The sequence below is a fragment of the Ctenopharyngodon idella genome, chromosome 13 (assembly GCF_019924925.1).
Source record: "Ctenopharyngodon idella isolate HZGC_01 chromosome 13, HZGC01, whole genome shotgun sequence".
Lineage (NCBI taxonomy): Eukaryota > Metazoa > Chordata > Actinopteri > Cypriniformes > Xenocyprididae > Ctenopharyngodon > Ctenopharyngodon idella.
In genome coordinates, this window is record NC_067232.1 from 28873970 (window position 1) to 28895701 (window position 21732).

Genomic DNA, 21732 nt, shown 5'->3' on the forward strand with positions numbered 1-21732 from the left:
AATTATGTAATTTATACAATAATGATTTTATTGTCAATTTCGGTCAATTGTTTAATATTTTATATAACAGTTATTTAATTTATACAATAAAGATTTAATCGTTGACCCCAGCCAATTTCTTTTTTTAAAAAAATAATAATTATGTAATTTGTATAATAATTATTTACATTTTTATTATATAAAAAATGAATAATATATTTTAAATTACCCCACATTATCTGATTACAATGTTAATGTTAAACAATGTTAAACACCTGTCTGAGAAAAAAGTAAAATACAAAGAAATTTGTAAAAAACTAAACCTTGTGTTAGTCTCTCAGATTGTTTGTTGTATTTTAAATCTGATTTGAAACAGACTGGAGATGTTTTATTAATGCTGCTCTGTGAGTAAAGCTGTAACTGTGTGTTTATGATAATTCAATCTATGAATTTTAATTGCACTAGCTGAGGATGTTTTTGGTAACCATGACATCACAACAAGGAAAGAAAGAGTGTATCTTAATGATTCATCTAAATTTAAATGATTTTCCTTTTAAATTCATAGAGATGACATTGTCCAGAACTGTAAAAAGCAGCATTGACACACACACACACACACATCTACATCAGCAGGTTTTGTTGCTGTTGACCCTGAACACTAATGAAATGCTCCAATCTATTTTCTAACCCTGATTCTTGTACAAACACACCAGAGCAGCTTCTTCAGTCCTGCATTAATTAGTTCATCCTGAAAGCCGCTCGTCTCTGAGCATTCATTCTTCAGACGTCTCCTGAATCACAGACACAAGCTCTTAGGCCCTCCGTAAATAAACGCAGCCTTTCTACACAAGATTAATCAGCACAGTTCCTTCCTTCACACAACTAAAATGTCAAAAACACGAACACTAAGCAAAATGTGCAACTAAACAAGGAGACTCTGAGAAAAAGTTTGTCTCTGTGTGTTTCTTCAACTGTACATAAGTTTGTGCAATAGTTTATGAAGCACTGAGACTGATTTACATTTACAGATAAAAGGTCACGCCTATACGCGTGACCTTTCCAACATGATTACGTAATGCGTGGAGCATCACAGAGCAGTGAAAGATGAGCATTTGTGGTTAAAATGTATATAAATTTTTATTTTTTTAGAAAATGGCCGATGGTTTCTCTAGATAAGACTCTTATTCCTCGTCTGGGATCATGTAGAGCTCTTTGAAGCTGCACTGAAACTGACATTTGGACCTTCAACCCGTTACTAAGTCCACTATATGGAGAAAAATCCTGGATCCTTAATTTCTTTTCCACTGAAGAAAGAAAGACATGAACATGTTGGATGACATGGGGGTGAGTAAATTATCAGGATATTTTAATTCTGAAGTGAACTAATCCTTTAACTGAATTCTTCAAACTCTAGCGATGATACGGTCATGGGTTCGATTCCCAGGGAATGCATGAACTGATAAAACGATAACTTTGAATGCAATGTAAGTTTCTTTGAATAAAAGTGTCCTCAAACTGATTTTGCAGGACCTTCCTAACCCCATCCCTTTATTTCCATATCGGCTGTTTCTGTTCCAGAACTCTTTTATCCAAGCAAAGAAAAGAGAAGCAGAAGTGAGGGACGAGTCCTCCTCCTCTTCAGTGTAATCCTGTTCTCTTGAATGAATCGGCTGTACGTTCATCACACTTCTACTGAAGGATTACAACACTGAGAGAGAGAGAGAGATTTCATTTGTAATGCCATTAAAATTTGCTTCAAAGAAATTCTTTACTAATACAAAATACTGTCACTGGGAATATTCACATAATAAAGTGACACTTTCTCTCTTCAATAAGACCAATTCAAATATTTCAAATATTTCTGAAAGAAAAGATTCTCATTTACAAAAAGTATTATGCGTGTGGTCTTATTTCTGCTCGAATCTCTCAACTGTCGGGCAAAATAACTTCTGCTCACACGTGTTTGTTGCACAAAAGCCTTATGGAAGAGAAAAGAGTATAAGTTTGTGAAGCTTTCAGAAAAGCAATGCAGTTCTTCTCTTCTCATCATAAAACATGCAAAACTTCTCTATGGCATCCATTACTGAACTGTTCATAGCAATTCACCATCTCTCACTCAGGCTTTAGAGTAGCAGGATGTATAAAGAGAGTAAAACAAAAATAGTTTTTAAAAAATCTTACTGATTCCAAACTTTTGAACAGTGTGCAACTGAGTTTGGGATCAGTAAGATTTTTTAAAATGAAATTAATACTTTTATAATGCAGTAAATTGATCAAAATGCTCATAGATGCATTTATAATGTTAAAGCCCCGCTGTAGTCAATACTTTATCCAATAAAACTCATATTTGATCACCAAAATGACCTATTTAAATGCCTTAAAATAGCTTGAATGTAACTCTACACCCTTGCCTCATTTAGTATACGCAGATCTATTAATATGCTAATTAGCCCCGCCTCCACTCACTCACTCAAGCTCAGAGATCCACTCGGTCAACTTACTGAGGTGCACAACGCTGACGCTTTTTACAACGTCAGACACATAACGTTAATTAATATGACTAGCATTTTGCTTGACTACATTATCAAACAGCTAATAATCTGTTGCTAATGTTACACGACTCCCTCGCTTCAGAGCGGTCATAGTTAATGATATGCTAAAGCCCGCCCACACATTGATATGATTGGTTACAAGGTAGTTTGTGATGTCAGAAACACCAGCGATTTCAAACCGCGTTTTTAGATCATTTGTTTCTTTTGAACTTTCTATTCATCAAAGAATCCTGAAAAAAGATGCTGTGCTGGTTAAACATATGAAGCAGAACAACTGTTTTCAACATTGATAATAATCATAAATGTTTCTTGAGCAGTAAATCATCATATTAGAATGATTTCTGAAGGATCATGTGACACTGAAGACTGGAGTAATGATGCTGAAAATTCAGCTTTGATCACAGGAATAAATTACACTTTACTATATATTCACATAGAAAATTCTCAGCCTTAGTGAGAATAAGAGACGCCTTTCAATGGTGAGCTGTTTTGCACGGCTTGTGTGTGTGTGTGTGTGTGTATATAAAGAGCCTTACTGAACTCATACATTTTTTATGGTACTTTTTGTAGAATTAAAGTGGTGAGCAATGGAAAAAACTACAAATACAGAAAGGGATTCATGAAGAAAGGAAGTTTGGGATCATGAGAATTTAAAAGTGTTGGATTCCCCATCCAAATATAGAGACGGCAACCGTATCCACCTGAGATAGTGACATTAAATGATTAATATACTGAAAGATTAATAAGGTCATTCTGCATCACAAACTCTTTTAGCGGGAATGTTTGTTCCTCTGCATGAGTTTAGCAGATGCTTATGTAATTGTTTCTGTGGGATTTGAGAGCGTTTGGGAACCCCTGTGGGCTGAACATTCCCCGTCCAGCTTCACAAGATCTTTGCATCTCTTTCATCTCTTTTTAATAACAGCAGGAGAGCCGGGATGAGCGGTAACAGAGGGGCACAGGTCTGAAGAGTATCTGGATAAGATGAGCATGAGTTGAGAAGAACAGACTCAATGAGATATGAACTGTTGTGTACAAACATTAATGGAGCTAAAAGCATTAGTGTCTGATGATAAATAACTGCTCTGATAGTCGTAGGGAGTCATTTAGCAAATGCTTCTATCTATAGCCATGATCCATATACTTTTCTAATTCTCCTTCTCCACAGGGAATAAAAATCAACTCTGTAAAGACTCCTTATATATATATAAAAGGATCATTAAAAGGTTTTTAAAAGTGTAGAAAAAAAATGGAGATATAATTAATTTTGAAGTTTTATTAAGTGTTAACAATGAGATTATGTGGTTTTTATAATCAATTAACACTGCTTTTGTCATTCTTACAAGATGGAGAAAATTTGTCACAAAAAAGTCATTCGGTTCAACAAAAATTTCAGTTTTACCGAATGACGAAATTATCAAACAATGCTAACAGGCTGATATCTAGCTAGCTAGCAAAAGAACAATCAAACATTTTATATTTAGTACAAGTTTTTAAAATATTACAACATTTTCCATGTTTTATAGCGGTTGTACCGAATGACCTGATGTTTCGGGACATGCGTATGATCAAGTGAAAACATGAATTATTCAAATAGTTAAGAGAGAGTGAGTTACTTTGCTTCATGACCATGTGATCCTTCACAGGTGTCTGAATGATGTCACATCCTGTCACATGATATTGACCGCATGACTTGATCCAAAATGGTCCCTTTATATCGGTTACTCCGAATGACATCAATGAAATTCATTTTTCCGGACATTCTTTCTCATAACAAAGCAACGACTTCTACACATAATTTTAACACCATTTTGCACTATGTTGATATATGATGTTATAAAATCATGCCAGAATAAAAAATATATACATTTATTACATTTTAAGATATTTTAATCACAAATGAACGGTTGGACGGTTAAAACAAATGACCTTTTGACGTTCAAAATCTTTAAAATACCTTTATATGAAGCAAAATATAATGAAAACCTTTTGGATTCAATATAAGAGATATAGTTGTACTACCTTACATACTTTGGATGTCATATCTTTGTTTTTTTATTATTATTAAGGCCTTTGGAGAAAAAAAGACCAGTTACGTCATTGACTATATATATATATATATATATATATATTTTTTTTTTTTTTTTTTTTTTTTTTTTCTCAAACCTTGGATTTAAATTATGCATATCCACTTAAAAATAAATTTACATAAATATGACATCACTGTTAACAGACATGAAAGAAAAACCCAAGAGAAAATCAAAATACTTAGTACTTTCTCTCTCTCCCTTTTTTTTTTTTTTTTTGAGTTAATGCATATGTATATTTTTATTTATGTCTTATCGCTGATGGCTTGTGGTTGTTAAACATAATGGCCACCAAAACATTTCCAGGGATGAAGAGCTTTATGAAAATGGAGCGAGAGCCACGGAGCTGTAGAGGAAAAACATGACATGAATTCAGCCTAATGATGAGCAATTACAGAAGATCTGACAGAAGATGAATGAGGACACATGACCCTTCAGAAACCTGCAGGAACTGATAAAAGTGAGGCAGACCATCAAAGACACGATACAGCAGATCAACTGTACAATGGAGAGAAACAGCAAAGGTACGGTGGCTTCTGTGTCACTCGCTTCATGCTGATTTAATACAGAAACAATCCTTTGTTTTCACTGCAACTTCTCCTCGCAGTTTCATTCTGTTCCTCTCTTGGTTCATTAGCAGTGTGTTATAATGAAGCGGCCCATGAGAACTGCTGAGTGACAGTGACCTTCTCATAGAACGTCCTGGAACGCTCCAGTGATCACATTAAACTCTTTTTAATGGCTCTGTCTATACATACATTCAGTTCAGAACTGGACCAGATGTTGAAATGAGGATAGGACAGACTCTGAAGGTGACTGAAGTGAACACACTTGAACAATTATAAAGTATTTTGTTCGTCAGGTCAGCAAATTCTTCCCCTGAACATGATTATGTCAGGCAGCGCATGGATCCTTCATAGAGAAGATATTAATGCATTGCATCAGTCTTGGTGAAAAAAATCTAAAATTGCAGATGAAGCAAGAAAAGTGTTGATTTATAAATATAATATAATTTTATCCAATAAAATGACTCTATAATGACAGTCATTAGAATCATCTACCTCACTTAAAACTGTACAAAAGAATCGTATATTTCTCTTCTGTGAGATGTAATATTGTGGGATTCTCTGTTTGATCTTCACAGATGTTCGGCGTTGAAGACTCGAGTGTGCTCCGTTTGAGTTACGTAATGAAATGACACAAATTCACACTCATTTATCTCTGAATTCATGCTGTTTATCCCACATTTGCATTTGAACACACACACACAGAATATTTCAATTCCTTATTCCATAAATAACCAGCGATATGCAAAATGGAGGAATAAATAAAACTAAAATATGCATAAACATCCTAAGTGTTTGAGCGTCACATAAACACATACAGAGGCACAAACAAATTCATATGCGCACTCATTTATAAGCAAATACACAAACATTGCATCTCATAAATCAGTAAGATATTCGATTGCTTTTTCTCTAGAATCTCATTCTGATTCACCTACTGTATAATAAACACATGAGGAATACATATGAGATATAGGGAGCAATTACTCTATAAAAAAATCTGTAAATAAATGAACACAATATTATTCACAGCCAGTGGCAGAAATTCAAGCACTTTATGTTCCAGTGGTTCACTGTTATTAATTATGATATTTATTTTGTATTTGTTTAACGTTAGTTAACAATAATACAACTGTTCATTGTTAGTTCATGTTAGCTCAGATCTGTCATATTATATTAACAGATACAACTTTTGATTTTAATAATGTATTAGCGAATGTTGAAATTGATTAATAAATTCTTTAGAAGTGTTTTTTCATTGTTGGTTTGCTGTAACCTTACTGTAAAGTGTCACTCTCCACACCAGTTAGGCCACATTATCGCTCTGATCTCAGTACAGTTTGACAGTGATGTAGAAGACACCATATGTCACACTCCTGACAGTCAGTGATGCCAAATCATACATATTAACGAGATGAGGGAAGCATGATGTCAGCGTTTCTGAGGACTTCCTGTTACCCTGTAGAGGTCAGGAGTCCTGCCTCACACACACACAGACACACACCTCTGTAGAAGCAGGAGAAAGAGACTCAACTCTTCCTGATGTCGCGAGTCGTGAGTTCAGATGCCCAGAAACACCCCGGAGACAGCGAGAGGTAAAGGCCGTGAGGTTTGATGAGAATCGCTGTGGCTCGTTATATAACGACTCAAAGCTCTGATATGATGGAGAGTGAGAGACGCTCCTTCTCCGTTCCTGAAATTCTGAATCCTGTAGGAACCAGAAGGTGGAAAAAAGGGATCTTGTTAAATCTCGTTAAATTAATTTGACCTGAAATTGATGCAGTTGTAATCTATTTTTTGAATATTAAAATGTTTATTGTTTTAAAGAGAACCTATAATGCCCCTTTTACAAGATGTAATATAAGATCCCCAAAATGTGTCTGTGAAGTTTCAGCTCAAAATCCCCCACAGATCATTTATTATAGCTTGTCAAATTTGCCCCTATTTGGGTGTGAGCAAAAACACGCCGTTTTTGTGTGTGTCCCTTTAAATGCAAATGAGCTGCTGCTCCCGCCCCCTTTCCAGAAGAGGGCGGAGCTTTAACAGCTCAACAACAACAAAGCTGGAGAATCTCACGCAGACAAAATGAGGATTTTTTGGGGGGGAATGGGTTTTGATTTCAGGCTGTACAACAAATAAAGTAACGATTTCAAAGGGGTATGATGATCTTCTATAGGCACTGTATTGTGTATATGTTTAGAATGTTCAAAAAGGGTGTGTAATAATTTGGCAATGCACAGCTAAAATCCAGACTGATTTAATTTCTTGAGTTCCTGCTGCTCTTGTGTAAGAAGCTTCAGGAGAATCTCTCACAGGCTGACATTTCCATCGAGAAGATGTCCAAACCTCTCATGTGTTTGTGCGTGTATCTGTACTCGTGCTGAAGTGTCACAGCGAACACGAGTGAATGACTTCAGTAATGAGATTATCCTCCGCTTGTCAATCATTATCAGGCCTCATGCTGAAGAAGAGCGAGACATTCATGAGCATGACTGAATATTGTCTGTGAAATAACCAGTGCTTATTACTTTTGGATGGACTGAAATCACAAAGTCTGTATGCATTATTCACAACGACTGCTGTGATATTATTTGAATTAATTGTTTTCCACAGCTGTCTATTTTTGTGCTGTCAGCTTTTACAGATAATCCGACCCTAGATGTAAAAAATGAGAGTCGGACGCTTTTCATGTCAGTCAGGAAGTCTCATTCTGTCGAAGTGCTTCATGGCCAGAATATTCTGCAATGTAAACTAAACTGTATGATGTTTGTCAAAAGTTCAAATGAAAGCTTACATGCTACACATCGAATTAAAGATGAACTGCATCAGAAAACTCAGCTGATCCTTTCCTTCTGCAGAAATGCTTAAAGACACAAGAAGACACAAAAACACTCAGAGAGAGAATCATGACGAAAGAAACATTATCTGGAGTTTCACACTTAAACAGGCTAAATAATTCTAGATATGTTATAGAAAGAACACCAGGAACCATTTAGATACTGGGATAAAAACCCCCACAACAAAACATCTATTTCTTAAAGTAATGAACAGATTTAATTTAGATTCAATTTAATTTATTCTTATTTTTAATATTGTTATATTTTTATATTTAATCAGTATAAGGTCATATTTCGATATTAATATGAAATGAATTGTGCATGGATATGAATCAAAACGTCATAAGCATAATATGATTCTTAATTGGAAAATGATGTGCATGTTAACTGAGTGAGTGAATGGGTTGTTTTACTTTTAAACCAGCGGTTGGGTTGTTTTAACTCAGTGATTGGGTTGTTTTAACTCAGCGATTGGGTTGTTTTACTTTTAACCCAGTGATTGGGTTGTTTTAACCCAGCGGTTGGGTTGTTTTAACCCAGTGATTGGGTTGTTTTAACCCAGCGGTTGGGTTGTTTTAACTCAGTGATTGGGTTGTTTTAACCCAGAGATTGGGTTGTTTTAACCCAGAGATTGGGTTGTTTTACTTTTAACCCAGCGGTTGGGTTGTTTTAACTCAGTGATTGGGTTGTTTTAACCCAGCGGTTGGGTTGTTTTAACTCAGTGATTGGGTTGTTTTAACCCAGAGATTGGGTTGTTTTAACCCAGAGATTGGGTTGTTTTACTTTTAACCCAGCGGTTGGGTTGTTTTAACTCAGTGATTGGGTTGTTTTAACCCAGAGATTGGGTTGTTTTACTTTTAACCCAGCGGTTGGGTTGTTTTAACTCAGTGATTGGGTTGTTTTAACCCAGAGATTGGGTTGTTTTACTTTTAACCCAGCGGTTGGGTTGTTTTAACCCAGTGATTGGGTTGTTTTAACCCAGCGGTTGGGTTGTTTTAACTCAGTGATTGGGTTGTTTTAACCCAGAGATTGGGTTGTTTTAACCCAGCGGTTGGGTTGTTTTAACCCAGTGATTGGGTTGTTTTAACCCAGAGATTGGGTTAAATGTTTGACCCAACCTGCTGGGTAGTTTTATTTAACTCAACTATTGTTTAAAAATTACTGTATTGTTTCCTTAAAATGAACCCATAAATGTTGGAAAATAACATTTATTAATATGTTTAATAAATGAATATTTATCAATGAGTTTAATGAATAATAATTAAACAATAAACATTTATTAAATTGCTTATTAATAAATGTTCACCTTTTGATTATTATTGTTGCCTCTAATTAAGTGTCTGATTTTTAATTTCCAAAATATTTTGGGTTCATTTTAAGCCAGCAATACAGTAATTTTTAAATAATAGTTGAGTTAAATAAAACTGCCCAGCAAGTTGAGCAAACATTTAACCCAACCACTGGGTTTGTCCATTTTCATTGCTTTTAACCCAGCACTTTTTAGAGTGTAAGAATCAGAAAGCTAGGGCGCGTACAGTATGTGAGAGAGAGAGAGAGAGAGAGAGAGAGAGAGAGAGAGAGAGAGAGAGCGCGCGATGCTACAGGCTCCTCACACGCTCCTTCAGTCAGTTTTTGAGCCTCTACAGGCTTGCAGGTAGCTACATGACAGCCGTCGCGAAGACAAAAAAGGGCTTCGTTTGAATTTCCTCATATCAGCATCCGCTGAACGATGTAACGCGTCGCGCGCGAGTCTGACGGGCTGACGCTGATGTGGAGCTGTCCGCGGTGCTGAAACCCTCAGACCCACAGCGACATTCATCGACGTGAATGAGAGACCAGCGGCGGACATTCACATCCAGCCTGCGCGGAAAGGATGAGGAGGGTCTTCATGCCCACACCGCTGCTCCTGTTGAGCTGTTTCGGAGCGTCGTGGGTCTTGGCTGGTAAGTTTACAAGATTTCATTCCATTAATACTAATGGAGCAGGACTGTTGCACATCCCCTTCATTATGACATCCGATGAGACAAGATAGTTGTGGGCACATGTGGCTTGAAATATGAAATATGAAGCACTGCATTATTACGAATATCGTTTTGCAATATTCAATATTAATATGCTATTGATATTTGTACTAATTTTTAATAGTTTGGCATGCAAATCTCTTCAGAGAGCAATTAGAGAAAGACAATGAGTGACACTTAAGTGATTCTGTCCTGAATAAATGTCACCGCCTAATTTAAGCTCGACACATTAATGCTGCACCATAAAGAAGCCTCCTCTAATGCAGCCGGAACCAGCAAAATAATAAATCCAAACTACAACTACATCAACTTAATGGGCTATAAATTCTTAGTGCACCATATTCACCCCTAGTAAAGAGGGAAAAGCCATGAATCAGGATGTAAACAGGCTTCTGGCAGCTCAACCATCAGTTCCTTCAAGCTTTTAGAGGCTCCAGTGACAGGTTGAGCTTTCAGGAGAAAATGTGAGTGAGTTTACTTCAGGGAAAGCATTAAACACTGAAATGAAACTGTGGCAGAGAAGACGAGAAGATGAAGAGTGAGCTGGAGAGAGAAATACGCAAAAATAACGGCACAAGCACGTGGATGAGCAAATCAGGTCAGCATAGTAAAAATAATAATGGCTTAAAGGAATAGTTCACCCAAAAATGCACATTATGTCATGATTCACTCGCCCTCATGTCTCGTCTAAGCCAGTATGATGTTGTTTTTTCTGTGGAACACAATTTGTAGTGAATCTTTTCCATACGATGAACAGTTCATGCATGCTATCAAGCTCCAAAAGATGCTAAAATCACCACTGTGCAATATATAGTTGAGTCATATAGCTTTGTGTGAGATACAGACTGAAAGCAAGTCATTATTTATATACAATGTTATATTTATATGCTTTGTTTTGCGATCTGGCATTAACGTGGACCTTTCACCTCCTTTTCTTCCAAACACAGTCCTACTCCTGTATTCTATGTTTCCATAGCAACCGAGCACAAACCTATTTCCTTATGAAGTTAAAATATCCCTTGTCCCTTACAAACACATACTCACTCACTAGTACATCACTGACAGTTTTATCTGTAGAAACTGCACTATCTTAAGAGGTTTTCTTATAAAATGGATAGTTCCCATCATATCACAACATTGCTTGGGAAATAAAACTTGCCTACAGCTAATTAACTATACTGTTTCATGCCCTATGGTAAACCCACTGTAATGTGGCTAATTGCTTTATTAATTTCATGTAAAACAGTTGCATAAACTCAAAAGCGATCAAAAAGCGAGGCTTTGAACAAAATTATAGTCAAAATCCTCATCACTCAAAAGCCTTCCTTCATTTTGTTCCTACTTTTCCTCTTTAGTACAATCATCTTGATCTGTTTTCTAGATTGGGTCATTCTTTATTTTCAGTCTCAATTGATTTTGTGAGGAGATTAAATTAAAGGGGACCTCTAATGCCTCTTTCACAAGATGTAATATAAGTCTCTGGTGTCTCCAGAATGTGTCTGTGAAGTTTCAGCTCAAAATCCCCCACAGATCATTTATTATAGCTTGTCAAATTTGCCCCTATTTGGGTGTGAGCAAAAACACGCCGTTTTTGTGTGTGTCCCTTTAAATGCAAATGAGCTGCTGCTCCCGGCCCCCTTTCCAGAAGAGGGCGGAGCTTTAACAGCTCAACAACAACAAAGCTGGAGAATCTCACGCAGCCAAAATGACGAAAGTGTTCAGCCTTACATTGTTCAAACCGGAGTCGACACTGATGGAGAGACTCAGGAAGAAGTTACAACTTTTAGACGTTTCTGAATGGTTAGTGGATAAATTTATGTAGTTGCTGTGGAGTTGATTCAACTCATCCACTAGCATGTGCCGTCATGTTAATCTTTTGTGTTGAATTGACCCTCGTTTGTGAAGCAGTCCGGCGTAAAATGACGGCATGTCAACAACACTCTACTACAACAACTCTTCCTCTTCTCTAAAGCAGCCCAACATGGCCACACCCTCTTTGTTGTGTGTTCTCGGGGGCGGGGTTTATGTAAATTTTAGGGTTTGTGATGTCACCAACCTGGGAAGAAAATATCTCTCTTTGCATTGAACTTTGAGCATCGTAACTTTGCAGATGTTGTTTATCAGCAACATTACACACTAACTAAAGTTAAAAAAGTCAAATCATAATCAAACACCCCTTTAAACAAACTAGAACTTAGCCAAATAAAATATGTAACATCACCGTATGAAGTACGGCTAATTGTTCATGTTATGTTCTATTTTAACAAAAAAAAAAAAAAAATCAAGTGTTGTATTGCTAAAAATGTTTTGTATGAATTAAATGGAGATGTCTTTTGATAGATAAACCTAATGATTTCTGAATCAATGTCCGAACAAATAAAGTGGTAAAGTGAATGGAATTAAGTGTACATGTTTATGTGTTTCAGCCCGTCTTCTACATCTATGTGGGATGCTTCATTTATAATTCAACAACATGTGAATGTCATTGCTCCCAGAATGCCCTTCTACAGCCTATAGAGAAGTCTATTTACTGCAAGAGTCAAACTGTACGTCTAACCGAAACATACTCGACAGATGCTTCTAGCTACACAAGCTTGATTTTATGCGTCGTCATCTAAATATGTCAGAGCACAGTTCAGAAGACAAATGCATGTACACATTCTCAGCGAGGCTGCAACAGACACTATAGCATTTGCATAAACTGCCATTTCCATGGTCATTTATCAGTTTGAAGAGAATCATGGTCCAAGAGAAAGTGGCACAACCGTTTAGGGAATTCTTTCTCTTTCTTTAAAGGGGACCTACTATGCCCTTTCTCAAAGTCTTGATGTTGTTTTTGGGCTCTACTAGAACAGGTTTTCATGCAGCTGTTGAGAATAAACATTTAAAATAAAATACAAAAATCTCTACATCTTCAAATGTTCACAGATAGTTTGCAAAAAGATTAAAACACTGATAGGAAAAAATGCATAGCTTCATTTTGGTGTTTCAGAGACCCCGTGCATAAAACATGAACGCAATAAATTTTCACATACTAAGATTCTCTGCTCACTGTAGCAATACACTACAACCAGTTTTGTTCATCACATGCACTCTAAAAAACACTGGGTTAAAAACAACCCAAGGGCTGGGTAAATATAGCACAGAACACACGTTGGGTTAATTTTACCCAGCAAATTGGGTTGTTTATTTAACCCACGGTTGATTCATTTTACTATAATACTAGCTTTTTTTTTTACTTCACACATGAATTAATGTTTATGGATTAACTTAAATCCTCTAAACTTTTTTTAAATACTCCACAACCACTGGTTTGCATGATAATTCCTTTATTTTCGATCATATTTTATAGCATATTTTATATCATTTAGAATACATATTGCCCACATTTAAGCTTGTTTAACAGATATTAGAAGTAAAAATGAAACATTTAGAAGTAATTCAAGTGTAATGGACCAGTCTCTGTTGTTCTGTTTCCACTGTAACGGCGCTGGATCTCGTGCCGGAGATGACTCGCGTTCGGCGGAGGAACTGATAACTTCAGACCGCCGCCTGTGTTTCACTCGTAGCCGAAAAATGCTGACTCCATAACCTGTCCATAAATAATCAGTGTACAATTCCGAGAACATATTTAAACATCCTAAGTATTTATATTCTGTCTCTTTTTGAATAAAATCATGACATTTTATGCAAGGCATCAGGCGTTTCAATCACGCGAAAAGACACTCGTTTCGCTGATTCACATCACGCCCTGTATGTTGCTTTGCATAAAATTAAATGATATACAGAACAATAACACATTTTTAGGTAAAATAAAACGTACACAAACCTGTATTTTATCCTGAAGACACGCACCAATTTGACAGAGCTGCACTGCTCTCTCCTGAAGAGGGCGCTAAAAGCCCGTGATAAATAATTCAACCCCTGGGTTATTTCTCCTGTTCCCAGGATCTGGGTAACACAAAAACTACCCAAACACTGGAAAAATAACCCCAAAAAGGCTCAACCCAGGACTATAACCTTTTTTAGACATGTCTGCATAAAAATTTTATCTGGGCCGCCATAAGTTCTACTGGTTGGTGAGATTCTCTCAAGTCATCCCTCCAAACGGCTTCATAACCACGTCTGCTTATACTTCTAGAAATAGAGTTTTAATCCAGTGTGTGTGAAATAGTGTAAACAGTGTAGGTGGAGAAGAGGAAGAACAGCGCCTGCGCTCTCTGAAGCACACATCATTCAACAAACCTGAGAACACTTGAACACTGAACACACAAAAACACATTATATTACAGGTCAACATGAAGCAAAAGAGAACTGGGGCTCATATGAGAACTGAAAGAGCTATAAAATATCTAAAGATTAAAGCTTAAAGATGGAGATCTTCCTCAATTTATTCAGTCAAACTAAAAATTTTTGTTATAAAAGTCATAAAAATGAAAAATCTTCCATTTACTCACCCTCATGTATCGTTTCTGTGGGACTTCCACCTTCACAGCTCTTTTGCACTGATGAATCGTGCACAATACGACCAGGAACGTGCTTTAATAAAGAAGTAAAAGGAGTAAACTTTGATGTCAAATTTGGAGAAGGTGTGTGTAACTAAGATCTTGATCTCACTTCTGCTATCGTAACCGGTCAAAAAAGAAAGATGATTTGAATGAAGCAACTGGATTCTTTCTCTTCTTCTTAGACAGTCTGGCTGCTCCAGTGAACGTGTCCATCAGAGATCTGAAGGGCAGCTCAGCTGTGGTGACATGGGACACCCCGGACAGAGAGCCAGTCATCGGCTTTGCCATCACACAACAGGTAATCACAACATGTGACACAGAGAGAGAGAGAGGAAAGGTCACATACTCAGCACTCTATATTCACCACGCATGTTCATTAGTATAAAGCATCTCACAAAAGAGAAAGCATTTGGTTAAATACTAGTTTTATCTATCCATAACAGAAAAAAGATGTTCGCATGTTGCGCTTCATCCAAGAAGTGAACACTACCACGCAGAGCTGTGCATTGTGGGATCTGGAGGCAGATACAGACTACATTGTGCATGTTCAGTCTATCAGTATAAGCGGACCGAGTCCCCTCAGTGAACCGCTGCATTTCAAAACCCCGAAAGAAGCAGAAACACAGGCCTCTAAGAGCAAAGGTACTGAAAACAAACACACATCAACACACATCACAGTCTGAAATGCACAGCACGGCTTTTTCAGTATGAATTACTAATGAGAATGTTGTCTTATAACATCTGGGATATTTCTAAAACCATTAGATGTTATTAATAATCACCACTAATAATGCATTATATTCTTGACAGACGAAGTGACCATGGAGGAAGTTGGTCAGAACGCTCAGCTCAGGGCGGGAGAGCTCATCATTATTGTGGTGGTTCTGATCATGTGGGCAGGTGAGCACTGGACCATCATTACATCACTCAAACCCTGCTTCAATACACAAGGCTGGAATACACTACACAACTATCACCTCCAATTTACAGTCTGGAGGAGTCGACGATAGTTGCCAAAAATCAGAGGCAGATATTGGGCAGTTGGTGCTGATGGATTTTGCGTAGTGTGTGATGGACACAGACTCTGATATTTTTTTTTTAAGTTCCAGACAATCCACATTATTTTGCAACACGGAATTAATTTCTGTGAATGTGCGAGACTTCTGATTCATTAGTGCCTATAGGTAAATAATAGGGGTGGGACAGGTTCGCTGTAAAAAATCGAACCGTTCGGTTCTCCACCCACGGTTCGGCACGCGCTTGCGCCGCGGTTCAACCCAAATCTGACGACGCATCTATAATATGGTTTGTTGAAAACAACATGCAAAACAGACAGACGGATTCGGCTAATGTATGTTTCAGTCGATGGATATGCATTCTAGTTTTGATACGTTACAACAGCGATGATCAAAAGAACGTGGACAAAACGGTCACTGTAAACAAATGTTCAATGACGTGCCGAAAGCCATCGCCGTCATCACTCGGGTGTTGATAGCGCGCGACGCAAGCGCAGGTGAAACCTAAACATCTCACGTTGCTATCTGTGTTTAAACTAAACTCATTTAAACCTTTCCAATTTAAACATTCATCCGTAAGACGCGAAAGAGAGCTTAACTAAACTCATTTAAACCTTTCCAATTTAAACATTCATCCGTAAGACGCGAAAGAGAGCTCATGCGCGTGTAGGCTACTCATCCGAAGCGCGTACACAGAGAGCCGCGTCACAGCGCGCAAATGCTCTCGCGCAAATTCTCTTTCAAGACTTGCACCTAAACGGACAAATTCACACAAAAATTATGTCAACACGCCCATCTTAGCGAGTATCCTAACAAACATAGTAGGTTATGTCTTGAGAGAAAAACGAGACAGACAGCGCATGTGTATCAGTATCAGTGTACTGGATCTTTGAATTATGTCTTAAAGGGACAGCAGTCTGATATTCCTGCTCTATGAGTTTTAATGTTAATCGAACGACAAAGCACGAAGAAATCACTCTTGACTGAACAGCTTTTGTAACTTCAATAATGCTTCATCTTTATTTAACTATTCAAATAAGTTTATATGCAGTGTTATTTTATATTTGATTACTTTATTCAATTTCTGTACCTGAAAGCTGTTAGATACCTGAAAAACATTGTTTATTTTATTTGTATCTTAGCTCTCATGTATTTATTTGTCCTGTTTCTTGTAGTTAGATTATTTGTTTTTATTTTCTTTATCTTTATTTGACAATTGTCCTATTTTTTACTGAACATAGCACATACCGAACTGTACCGAAACCGTGACCCTAAAACCGTGATACAAACCGAACCGTCAGAAATCTGAACCGTCCCACCCCTAGTAAATAACTAGAAGAATAACAAAGTGCAGTAAACGGTCAAACTATTTGCGCTACAAACCAGTGTTTATGAGTATGATAATACATTAAACAGAGTGTCTATTTACACCAAGTGCAAATACCTGCCTAGTTGGCAGAAGCTATTTACACTAACTCCGCCCACCATTACCTGATGGAATCTGTGGCGTAGAGAATATTACGCTTATTATTTAGCTTTTGGGCAACAGACCCAAGTTCGAATCCACCTTTTGCTGAACTCATTCTTCTCCCTTTTCCCATCGCATATCAGCTTGGAGTGGCATTTATTTTAAATAAAAAATTAAGAAAATATTCGAAAAGTGGAAATAAAGTGCCTGCGGTATGTAATAGTGGGAATAAAGTGTTTAACAGGTAAGGCTAGGAGCAGATGTAGGGTAGATAACGTCCCAATAAGGCGGCATCAATTTATAATTTTAATAAATATAATCATATACACTGAATATGTTATTATTGCATACTGTTTTATAATGTACTACAATATACTGAGGTGTAAATAGCATCTGCCACAATTTGCATTAACAAATATTTATACTTAGTACAAAGAAAATACTTTTTATTGCTCTTTACACTAAATTTAGTGTAAACAGCATCTGTCCCTATCTGCATTCAGTGTAAATAACATTGTAAATAATATGATAACAAATACCAGTTTGCAATATCAAGCAGCATAACTGACTGTTTTTGTACAGGTAGGCCTAAAATAACTGAAGCAGATGACTCCGGAAGTCTTGCACATTCAGGTTACAAACGGCCACGCCGCTCTTCCGTTAAAAATAAGGTGAATACATACATGTAATTTTTGTGTCTTTCAGGTGTGATCGCGCTCTTCTGCCGGCAGTACGACATCATCAAAGACAACGAGCCAAACAATAACAAGGACAAAGCCAAGAACTCGTCAGAATGCAGTACCCCTGAGCATCCATCAGGGGGGCCTGCTGCGCAGTAAGGTATAACCACGACCCTATGAGAGTCCAGACCACACTAGGCAGGTGAATCATCCGGAATTGTAAATCCAACCAAACTCCATCAACATTTCAGTTCATGTCTAAAAAAAGACTATATAAGCATCATTTTCTCTGTGAACATCAGTACATAAATATTTCATAGGATTATAAATATGCACTTACCATAATGCATTTTGGTAACAACTTATTTCAATAGTCCATTCTACTAACCAGAAAGAAAGAAAGAAAAAAAAAGTTTTGGATTTAAACAGGCAAATGTGGCCATATACCTTCACCTCTTTCATTTTTCATTTACTCCACCATGTTCTGTGTTGAGCGCTCGAATCCTCTCACTAACGTTAGACATCTGCTTCCATCTCCGCAGTTCCCCATGAACAACAACAATAACCGAACGCCATCTGTGAACATTATCAAAGTGTGACGGGAATCGTTTTCACTTCAAAGGATTCTGCTTTTACCACACGGCTGCAGAACGGCTATGTGTGCTCCTCCTCAAAACAGGAAGCAGGAATTTTGGAAGTTTCCTGATGACAGCTGGAATAATCCTGCGGGCACAGTGAGCATCTGAAAGAGAGGCCAGAAAGGTGAACTTTCACACAGACCTGCTCTGGCTCCAGCTGTTTGGAAATCTGTGGCTTTTCGGGGACAGGAGAAAACCCTCTGAAAGAAATGCAGGGGGAAAGACTCTTCTCCAGACCCATTCAGAACACTTCTCTTTTAAACTTGAACACTCTTGAGCCTTTATCTGGTTTTCTCTTTAACCCTTTCCAAATGGCATGATCCACATTCCTCTGTTCAATGGAGATGAAGGCTTTTATAATGAAGTAAATCTAAAGTAAGAACCAAATGGAGGACATACACTGGGGTTCAAATGTCTGAAACCACATCTGGGATTTAAAATACCAGATAATCCTGGAAATAAATAAAGTTTGGGGATTTTGTAATATTCCAGACAAAGAACAGCTATAAAAGAACATGGAATTTAATAAATAAATAAAGAAGAAAATGTAAGCATTTTACTAATGGTTTCAGACTTTTTGGACCTCACTGTATAAGATCAGATTTGACAGCGAGTGGTCAGAGACTAATAAACAGTCCTGAATATGGATGTTTCACATCAAGATCCTTCAAGGCTTCATCAAGCGCTTCTTTTCCCAAACACGTTTATTCAAATCGCTTGTTCCCTTCCTGGGAGAGAAGCGTTCATACAGAGGATAGGCGGCTTATTTTGGACTGGTTCAAAAGAGTTGACAAAGAGATGAAAGAATAGTGTGAAATAATTTTACTGACAGCTCTCATTTCAGCATACTGAAGCGGCTTTTACTTCTATTGATTGTGTTCTTGTTTACACCTGCAGAGATACTTGACAAACAAAACGGATATATACTAAACCAGCAGTGCTGGGGAAGATACTTTAAAACTCTTTAAGCCACTCGTCATTTAAGAAAGGTGAGATTCATCAAAGCTACTCTGAAAAATGTACGCTGAAGCTTTTTAAGCTTAAAATGAATAATTTAATCAGATCTGTATTTGTTGTGGCACAAAATAAGGGGATTTAAATGAATAAACACTCAATTAGAGTGACTTAATTAAACATGAACAGATAAATTTACACTAAATACAACAACAAACTAGAAAACACTCACTTATATAGCCAAGTTAAAATTTTAGTAACATTTAACAAAATATTTCACTATTAAACAAGCACTTAAAATGCCATGCAGATGCAGGGACTCAAACGAGTGAGTTGTTTTTTTAATCTGAAATAATTCACTAAATTAATTCACTAAATACACTCCAGTGTTAGGAGAGTGTGTTTGATTATCACCTCGGTGGGTGATATAATGTGACATAAAAACAAATATGGGGGTTTTGTTATACTGCCTTGCTACTTGTTGTACAAATAGCTTGTTTTTGGAAAAACTACACTATTGAAACCAGCTGAGCTACTGTCATGGTACTAAAAAAGATGAATTGACAAAAAAGTACCTATTACTGTTAAATATCATACTCAGAGCTGGGTAGATTACTTATGAATTGTAATCAGTTACTGATTACAAATTACAATACAAAATTTGTAATCAGTAATATATAGTCTCTTGGATTACACATTTTTGGTAACGTACTTTTGGATTACATTTAGATTACTTTTGCGCTAACCCTTATTTGATGTCACATATATTGTAGGATAATCTTGTACTATTTTGAAAGATACAAAGAAAAAATATATTCCAAAAAATATATTCTGTTCACCAAGAAGAGCCTTAACAGATTCTTTTTAAAGTGCAATGTATGGACCATTAATACTTCAAAATACTGACACTAATACACCTGTTAGTGTTTACTGATAGTAACACTGAATAAAACAAAATCACATCTTATGATTTTAAAACATTTTTACTTAAAATTAAGTAAATTTAGAAAACAGCAACTTTACAAAAACAAATATTCTTGTTGTTGTTGATTTCTGTGCACGATTCCACACCCCTCCCCCTCATCGCCAGAAAAACTCAAAGAATCATGAACGTATATAAGCGGCAGGTTTGTTATGAAAAAAAATATAAACATTAAAAAAATGAAAAATTAGGAGAATCAATGAATTGTGAACAACTTACTGCCATTGTGTAAATAATATGTAATCATGTAATCCATAAAAAAGTAACTGTAGTCTGATTACGAGTATTTTTAAAAGTAGTTTACTCTAATTACAAGTACTTAATTTTTGGAATCTGATTACATAATCCGGATTACATGTAATCCATTACTACCCAGCTCTGATCATACTTTAGTTTGGTTGTGTATATTTCCTTAGGCTATATGTAGTGTTTATTCTTTAATAAAAGGTATTGTAGTAGGGCTACGAAATTTAAACATTTTAAAGGGCCGGTTCCACACAGACCATATTTCTGCTGTTAAAAATGAAAGATAGAGATCAGTGTAATAAAAGACCCCAGCAAAGTCTAAAAATGTGTTTTAAAAAAGTTGAACTTTTGAGTGTAGCATTTTTAGAATGCTGTGTCATGCGCGAGACGTCCGTCTAGCATGTTTACATTGAAAAACTATGGAAAAATAGTACAGTGGAATGTAAAAACACGTTCTGTGTGAATGGCCTCTTTACTATTTCTCATTATGATGTCAGTCCTGGTTTCAGTCATTTTAAATGGCGTGAGAGAATTTCGTTGTGATGAATGCTATAGAACATTTTCTGTGGACTGCCAATCGGAACTTCTGCTAATATGATGTTTCTCCAAAGGACATTCCCTGTGCTTTCTCAACGTCGTCTCTGAAGGAGACTATCCTCCTCTCTAAACAAGGGCTGAACATGCTTCACATCAGCAATAATACCACGGGGGATTCTGACCGGCCTCCAGGACTGCACTTAAACCGACAGGACCATCAATGGTGGTCGATAACATTATGGGATTTAACGGACAGAAATCACTGTACTACGCTCTCAGTTTTACTGTGTGCTTTTACCACACTAACCTGAACCAGTTAATTGTCATTAAATCTGATAAAAGAAATTGAAAAAGTATTTTATGCTGTTACTGTCACACCTCATAAATCTGAATATGGAATAGCAAACTTAATGGCAGTTTTCAAATAAGTTTCTTCAGCACTCCCGCTGTCTGCCATTGGTTGCACAAACCTATTAGCTGTAAATGGGATACTTTTAGTTGTCTCTGCATATTAAACTGGGATAGGAGAATTTATTTGAACATCTAAAAAACACACTTCAGCTTTAACACTTCAGTTTTGCACACTTCTGGCATGCATCTAAACCCTCAGCGACCCACTGAAGCAAAAATGTTCAAAGCAATAAAATAATGACTAAATATG

At 36.7% G+C, this 21732-nt stretch overlaps 1 protein-coding gene and 1 long non-coding RNA gene across 5 annotated transcripts in view; one reads left to right on the forward strand and one right to left on the reverse strand.

The window, feature by feature from the left end:
• Nucleotides 1–4690: 4690 nt before the first annotated feature.
• LOC127525482 (uncharacterized) overlaps nucleotides 4691–21732 on the reverse strand; it is a 32816-nt gene continuing 15774 nt past the window's right edge. Inside the window, exons 3-5 of one of the 4 annotated variants that reach the window (XR_007933353.1) lie at nucleotides 14660–14829; nucleotides 14500–14581; nucleotides 4691–6892 (exon numbers count right to left, since the gene is read on the reverse strand). This is a non-coding gene — a long non-coding RNA (uncharacterized LOC127525482). Of the gene's footprint in view, nucleotides 6893–13354; nucleotides 14830–21732 lie in introns of those variants that run through there. The other 3 variants (XR_007933352.1, XR_007933354.1, XR_007933351.1) reach the window with 3 other exon arrangements.
• Nucleotides 9452–21416, forward strand: fndc5a (fibronectin type III domain containing 5a). The gene is made up of 6 exons (XM_051918058.1): nucleotides 9452–9964; nucleotides 14733–14848; nucleotides 14994–15192; nucleotides 15361–15450; nucleotides 17740–17916; nucleotides 18257–21416. Exons 1-5 carry the CDS (start codon nucleotides 9895–9897, stop codon nucleotides 17871–17873), a joined length of 609 nt encoding a protein of 202 aa, XP_051774018.1. The 5' UTR covers nucleotides 9452–9894; the 3' UTR covers nucleotides 17874–17916; nucleotides 18257–21416.